The sequence below is a fragment of the Arachis ipaensis genome, chromosome B5 (genome assembly GCF_059453495.1).
Source record: "Arachis ipaensis isolate K30076 ecotype BB chromosome B5, ASM5945349v1, whole genome shotgun sequence".
Lineage (NCBI taxonomy): Eukaryota > Viridiplantae > Streptophyta > Magnoliopsida > Fabales > Fabaceae > Arachis > Arachis ipaensis.
In genome coordinates this window covers 66,816,146-66,824,380 of record NC_142440.1, presented here as the reverse complement: position 1 = coordinate 66,824,380, position 8,235 = coordinate 66,816,146, and the positions used below count along the sequence as shown (strand labels likewise).

The 8,235-nt window shown below is 38.5% G+C and overlaps 1 protein-coding gene across 1 annotated transcript; it reads right to left on the bottom strand.

Annotated features, from left to right (window-relative positions):
- Window positions 1–396: 396 nt before the first annotated feature.
- Window positions 397–852, bottom strand: LOC148564505 (uncharacterized). Its single transcript, XM_088487045.1, has one exon. It carries the CDS (start codon window positions 850–852, stop codon window positions 397–399), a length of 456 nt encoding a protein of 151 aa, XP_088343171.1.
- Between the last annotated feature and the right edge of the window lie 7,383 nt (window positions 853–8,235).

Genomic DNA, 8,235 nt, shown 5'->3' with positions numbered 1-8,235 from the left:
CTTTTATGGTGGTTGATGATTGTAGTGCCTCAACTTGTCTCCCCTGACTGTGATTCTCCTCTTTGTTCTCTGGTGCTCAATTTCAGCATGTTCTAATGAGAGTATCTTGCTGACAGTGTAGTAATCATCAGTCTGTTGGCTTGCTCCTAGTTGTTGATAAATCAATTGCACTTTATCACCTTTGGAAAGCCCTTCTGTTGGAATTTTTTTGTTCTTCCAACCCTTTTTGATTCTGTTTTCATTCTTCTTCCTTCTTCTTATTGATCCTTTCTGCTTGCAAGTGGGCTTCATTTTGGGATTCTTCTTCTTGATAACTAACACATCAATGCTTTCATGAATCTCTCCGTCGCTCTGTACAAGTTCTTTTTCTTCTTCCCATGCTCCGTTATCTACTTCTTACTTTGGGAGGTGATTGCTGATCATCTTGTCAATTTCTTCCTTCCTCTGTAGTTCTATCTCGTCAGTTTCCATGCTACCTTCTTTTTCATTGATGAACTTTATTTCTAGAGAGACACTCAGTGTGACACTTTCATCATGTAGCCTAAGGGTCAACTCTCCTTTTTCTACGTCTACAATGGCCCTAGCAGTGGCCAAGAATGGCCTTCCCAGTATAATAGAGTCACTATCATCCTCATCAGATTCCAAGATCACAAAATCAGCAGGGAAAATGAATCTGTCTACTTTGCCTAGAAGGTTCTCAACTATACCCCTTGGGTACACTACTGATTTGTCCACCAATTCTAAAGACATCTGTACTGGTTTCACTTCTTTCATGCGCAGCTTTTTCACTAGAGAGGAGGGCATCAGATTGATACTAGCCCCTAGATCACACAGCGCCTTGCTGATGGTCATGTTACCAATGGCACAGGGTAGAAAGAAACTCCCAGGATCTTCACGTTTAGGGGGAAGTCCCTTTTGAATCAATGCTCTGCATTCTTCAGTGAGCAGTATGGTTTCCTTCTCATCCCAACTTCTTTTCTTGTTGATAAGCTCCTTCAAAAACTTGGCATACAGAGGCATTTGCTCAAGTGCTTCAGCAAAAGGAATATTGATTTCCAGCTTTTTGAAAGTCTCAAGGAACTTGTGAAAATGCTAGTCCTTGGTTTCTTTGTTGAACCTCTGGGGATATGGCAGTGGAGGTGTGATGCTCTTCCCTATTTGCTGCTGTCCCTGAGTCACTTCCTTTGAGCTATGTGGCTGGTTATTTTTCTCCTTGGGTTTCTCAATGTTTTTGTTTGGCATCACAACTTGCTCCTTAGCTCCATCTGCCTTTGTTTGCTTCTCATCCTCTGTTGGTTCTTTGATGCTCTCTGCTTGCTTCTGTGTAGTGTCATTGTTGCTTATCAATGTTCTCCCACTCCTTATTTGTATTGCCTTGCATTCCTCCTTGGGATTTGGGATTGCATCACTGGACAGTGAGTTTGAAGGTCTCTCAACAGATACTTGCTTGGAGAGTTGCCCAATCTGCCTCTCTAGGCTCTTTAATGATGCTTCATGGTTTTTGTTTGTTATTTCCTGGTGTTTCATCATTTTCTCTATCAAGGTCTCTAAGTTGGTGAGTCTTTGAGGTTCAGGTGGTGCTTGTGGTGGGTTGTGAGATGTGGTTTGTGGGTGGTAAACATTTTGGTTGGTGGAATGGTTGTTGGATTGGTACTGGTTGAGATTAGGGTAGTTGTTTTGAGGTTTTCTGTATGTGTTTTGGTTAGTCTGCTGCTGGTTGTAGTTTTGGTTGTTTCTTGGGTTGTTTTGGTTTGAGTTCCTCGGCCATGGTTGTTGGTTTTGGTTGTGAGTGTCTCCCCATCTGAGGTTGGGGTGATTTTTCCATGAGGGGTTGTAGGTATCACCATAGAATTCATTTGGACTTGAATACATGTACTGGACTTGTTCCTGCTGTTGCTCCTCTTGGATATCTTCATTTTGCCCCCATGTGGCTGATGGTTGGCTGGTGTTAACTGCTGCAACTTGGAGGCCATCAATCCTCTTGGTCATTTGCTCAAATTGTTGTTGAATTTGCTGCTGCATTAATTTTTTTTGGGCTAAGATTGAATCCACTCCTTCTAGCTCCATTACTCCTCTCCTTTGTGATGGTTGGCGGCCTCTTTGATGAGCAAAGAAATATTGGTTGTTGGCCACCATATCAATGAGTTCTTGAGCCTCCTCTGCAGTTTTCATGAGTTGCAAGGAACCTCCAGCTGAATGATCCAAAGCTTCCTGGGATTTCAGTGTTAAGCCTTCATAGAAGTTCTGCAGCTTCTCCCACTCATTAAACATGGCAGGGGGGCATTTTCTGATTAGAGCTTTGTACCTCTCCCATGCCTCATAGATGGGTTCAGCCTCCATTTGTGTAAATGTTTGTACCTCAGCCTTCAACCTTATAATCCTCTGAGGTGGATAAAATTTTGCAAGGAACTTAGTTACCAAATCATCCCAGTTATTGATGTTGTCCCTTGGAAAAGATTCTAGCCATTGAGTAGCTTTGTCCCTGAGAGAAAATGGGAATAGCATCAGCTTGTAACTGTCAGGAGGCACACCATTAGTTTTGACAGTGTTGCATATCCTCAGGAAAGTGGACAAATGTTGGTGCGGGTCTTCAAGTGGTCCTCCACCAAAAGAGCAATTGTTCTGAACCAAAGTGATGAGTTGTGGCATGAGTTCAAAATTGTTTGCATTGACATTTGGAGCTAAGATGCTGCTTCCACAATGCCTAGGATTTGCAAAGGTATAGGAGGCCAAAACTCTCCTCTGGGGTGGGTTGTCATTGTTGTTGTCTGCTCCACCTGGTGGATTGGTTGAATGTTCCTCCATCTCTTGGAATTCTTCGTCTGATTCCTCTTCTCCAACAATATTTTTCCCTCTTTCAGCTCTTCTTAACCTCCTGAGAGTTCTTTCGTCTTGTTCATGAAAATTGGGTGTGGTTCTTCTTGTACCTGATATACAAGCAGAGCATGAGAAACACACAAAACTAGTGACACTTCAATCTACTGCTAGATTGAAGTTTTAGTTAGTTTAAGCAAAAAATCAAACAGTTAGTGGGTTAATCAAAATTAAAGAAAAAGTGCTTGATCTAGATCACCACCTCACTTAATCATTGTCAATCTATTCAATCCCCGGCAACGGCGCCAAAAACTTGATGAGCTATTTTGGTGGAGAAACGAATCTCTCCAAAACAACACCAATCTAACCGGCAAGTGCACCGGGTCACATCAAGTAATAAAAACTCACGGGAGTGAGGTCGATCCCACAGGGATTGAAGGATTGAGCAATTTTAATTTAGTGGTTGATTTAGTCAAGCGAATCAAGATTTGGTTGGGTGATTTGTGATTTGCAGAATTTAAATTGCATGAAATTAAAGAGAGCAGGAAATTAAATTGCTGAATCTTAAAGAACAAGAAATTAAATGGCAGAAACTTAGAGTGCAAGAAATGTAAATTGCGGAATCTAAAAGTGCAAGAAATGTAAATAGCTCGAAATGTAAAGGGGATTAGGAGTTGGATTTGCAGAAATTAAACAAAGAAAAGTAACTTGCATCAAACAAAAGAGTAAAAGAAGGTTTGGGTTGAATCGGATCTTGAAGCAGTAAAGTAAATGAACATTAAAAGCAAGAAACAAAATGTAAATTAGGAATTCAGATCTCAGGGCCCAGAGACTAGAAAACCAAGTCTAGATCTCAATGCCTTCCTAGATCCAACAAGAACAATTGCAAGGGAATTGTAAATTGCAAGGAAAGTAGATGAGAAGCAAGTAACAGAAACGAAAATTCAATTACAGTAAATAAACAGAGAGATCCAAGGATGAGATTGAAACAGAATTCCTTCAATTCTTCAACCCAAGATCCAAGACAAGTGTAATTGAAATTGAAAGCAAATAACTAAGAGGAAGAGAAGTGAATTCTCCTTCCCCGAAACTAAGAAATTAAAGATCACTCAATATCCAAAGCTCTCCGAAAACTATTATGAAAATTCTAAAGGAAAGCTCCCCGAAAACTTGAATTCTCTCCTATTTATACACTTTCTTCAAAATGATCTTCAAGCCTTGAGTTGGGCCTTTGCTCTTGGTGGAATTGGGTTGAAAGAGGCCTTGGTTGATTGCTCTTGGAGTTTGGAGAGGAACCAAAGTGAACCAATTGAACCGGGTTGGAGTTTTGCAAAAGTTGGAGTAAAAGTTTGAGCAAAAGTTAGGGGTCTAACTTTTGCTCCAACTTTTCATATCAGCTACCATAATCTGTTGATACCAACGTTGGTGCCAAAGTTAGGGGTCTAACTTTTGCTCCAACGTTGGCTTTACCTTGTGCACTTATGGCGCCAACGTTAGCCCAAAAGTTAGGGGTCTAACGTTGGCGCAAACTTTTGGTGGTCAGGGGGTATTTTCATGTGCCAACGTTAGCCCAAAAGTTAGGGGTCTAACGTTGGCGCAAACTTTTGGTGCCCAGGGAGTGATTTTCATGTGCCAACGTTAGCCCAAAAGTTAGGGGTCTAACGTTGGCGCAAACTTTTGGTGCCCAGGGAGTGATTTTTAAGTTCCAACGTTAGCCCAAAAGTTAGGGGTCTAACGTTGGGGCTAACTTTTCACCCAAAAGTTTGTGCAAAAGTTTGAGGCTAACTTTAGGTCCAGCTTTTTGCTTCCTGGTTCAATTTCACTTATTCCATTGTCCTCCCTTTACTCCTAGCCATTCCTTCTTGCTTCAACCTTTCTCCAAGCTTTCTTCACCTATCATTAATCAACCAAACACATCAAAGCTATGCTCAAAATCATGAGATATTCATTCTTTCATAATATGTGACAATTATAGTATAAAACCTCATGAAATAGCTTGAATTCATACATGGTTCATTAAATCAAAGGAAGCATGAAAATCTACCTAATTGACTTGCTTGTGGCTCAAGAAAGTGCATAATTCAATTGAAAACTAAAGAAAAAGACTAGTAAAACTAGGCTAAGATGACTTGTCATCAGTTGGTTATTTAACCACCTCTTAGCTTGATCTTTTACAGCAAATGGAAATAGTAATAATCTGTAGACATCCTGATCCACTTTTTTATCACGTACTGTGTCAGCAATTTGTGAGAACTGTGCCAGAAACTCAGTAGGTTCTTCCTGTGGAAGACCAGAATACTGGCAATTTTGCTGCACCATGATAATGAGCTGAGGATTTAGCTCAAAACTGCTTTCTTTGATGGGGGGTATACAGATGCTACTCCCATATGCAGCTGTAATAGGGTTAGCATATGACCCCAGAGTCCTTCTGGACCGTTCATTTCCACTTATGTCCATGATGGAGAAAAGAGAACTGATATGAATTGCAATTAAATTATATTTTTAATTTTTTTTATTTAATTAAAAGTAACCGAAAAAAAATAAAACAAAATAAATGGAAGATAAAATAAAACTTTCGAAAATTAGAAGAAAATGAAATAAAAGCAAATTGAAAACTAAATTAATTAATTAATTAAAAAGATTTTGGAAAAAGAATGCTTAGTTAATTTCGAAATATGAAAGAGAAAAGTAGTTAGGTGATTTTGAAAAATATTTTGAAATTAGCAATCAAAAAGATATGATTAAAAATTATTTTCAAAAAGATATGATTGAGAAGATATGATTGCAATTTATAAAAAAAAAGATATGATTGAAGAAATTAAAAAGATTTGATTTTTGAAAAAGATTTGAAAAGATCAATTTTTGAAATTAGAATTTTGACTTGACTAAAAAAAAGATATGATTTTGAAAATCTTTGACTAATTAAATGCAAAATTTCAAAATTTATGAGTAAAATAAGGAAAAGATATTTTTTTAATTTTTGAATTTTAATGAGAAAAGAGAAAAATAACAAAATGACACTAAACTCAGAAATTTCAGATCAAAACAAAGAGAACAAACAAGAAAACTTTCAATGTCAAGATGAACACCAAGAACACTTTGAAGATTAAGATGAACACCAAGAACAAATTTTTAAAAAATTTTTTAAGTAAATAAAAGCACAAGGGACACCAAACTTAAATTTTTTAGAAAATCAAACACAAATTTTCGAAAATTCAAAAGAAAACACAAAGAAGACACCAAATTAGAATTTTTAAAGATCAAGAAAGAACTAAGAACATGCAAATTCGAAAAATTGGAAGAAAATAAAAGCATGCAATTGACACCAAACTTAAAATATAAAAATAAACTCAAATAAAAGACTCAAATTTAGTGACTCTAAACCAACAAAAATAAATTATTCATAATCTAAGCAACAAGATAAACCGTCAGTTGTCCAAACTCGAACAATCCCCGGCAACGGTGCCAAAAACTTGGTGCACGAAATTACAATCACACTTTTAGTCAAGATATGATTATCTTGTAACTCTTAGTCAAGATATCAATAATTCTCAGATTTGATTGTAAAAAGTAAAAGAACATGAAATAAATACTTGTTATGCAGTAATGGAGAACAGGTTGGGGTTTTGGAGATGCTCTATCTTCTGAATCTCTGCTTTCCTACTGTCTTCTTCTTCATGCATGCAAGGCTCCTTCCATGGCAAGCTGTATGTTGGTGGATCACCGTTGTGAATGGCTACCATCCGTCCTCTCAGTGAAAATGTCCAAATGCGCTGTCACCGCACGGCTAATCATCTGTCGGTTCTCACTCATATTGGAATAGGATCCATTGATCCTTTTGCGTCTGTCACTATGCCCAGCACTCGTGAGTTTGAAGCTCGTCACAGTCATCCCTTCCCAGATCCTACTCGGAATACCACAGACATGGTTTAGACTTTCCGGATCTCAGGAATGGCCGCCAATAATTCTAGCCTATACCACGAAGGATCTAATCTTAGAGTAGAAACCCAAGAGATTTGCACTCAAGCTGTTGCAGATAGAACGGAGGTAGTTGTCAGGCACGCGTTCATAGGTGAGAATAATGATGAGTGTCATGGATCATCACATTCATCAAGTTGAAGTGCGAGTGAATATCTTAGAATAGAAACAAGCGTGATAGAATGGAAAACAGTAGTAATTGCATTAATTCATCGAGACACAACAGAGCTCCTCACCCCCAACCATGGGGTTTAAAGACTCATGCCGTAGAAGATACAATATGAAACGTGTAGAGTGTCATGAGGTACAAGATAAATCACTAAAAGTAGTTTTTATAATAAACTAGTAACCTAGGGTTACAGAAAATGAGTAAGCTAGAATAGTTAGTGTAAAAATCCACTTCCGGGGCCCACTTGGTATGTTCTTAGGCTGAGCATTGAAGCTTTCACATGTAGAGACCTTTCTTGGAGTTAAACACCAGCTTTAGTGCCAGTTTGGGCGTTTAACTCCAGCTTTTATGCCAGTTCTGGCGTTTTGACGCCAGAATTTTTATGCTGACTTGGAACACCGATTTGGGCCATCAAATCTCAGACAAAGTATGAACTATTATATATTGCTGGAAACCCCAGAATGTCTACTTTCCAACGCAATTGAGAACACATCGATTGGGCTTCTGTAGCTCCAGAAAATCCACTTCAAGTGCAGGGAGATCAGAATCCAACAGCATCTGCAGTCCTTTTTTCAGCCTCTGAATCAGGTTTTTGCTCAGGTCCCACAATTTCAGCCAGAAAATACCTGAAATCACAGAAAAAAAACACAAGCTCATAGTAAAGTCCAGAATTGTGATTTTTATTTAAAAACTAATAAAAATATAATAAAAACTAACTAAAACATGCTAAAAACTACCTAAAAACAATGCCAAAAGGCGTATAAATTATCCGCTCATCAGTAGGCTGTATGTGATCAAAGCCATGGGCCATGGTCATTGATCTCCTCTACTACAGATTAAACACCATTGGCCGTGGTCATCCAATCTAACGAATGGTGAAGCTCTAGCAGTTCATTCTCCTGGTGATCCTACTCAAAACGCCACAGACAAGGTCGAATCTTCCGGATCAGAGAATGCTGCTTCTTTGCATTTTAGCCTACACCACGGAGACTCTAATCTCCCCAGAAATTAGCTGAACTGGTGTCTCGAGAAGTCCCCAATGAAGTCATGGATTAGCCGTCTAAGAAATGTATAAACATAGTTGTTGGCTCATGCTTTCCAGTCACGTATTCACACAAACCCAAGTAGAGGTGAGTGTTTGTCAGGCACGTTCGTCTTAGTATGATGAACAAAGCTGATTGTCACTGGTCATCCTATTCACCATGTTGAAGTGCTAGTATACATCTTAGAAATAAATCAAACACAGATCGAAGAAGAAACAATAATACTTTTAT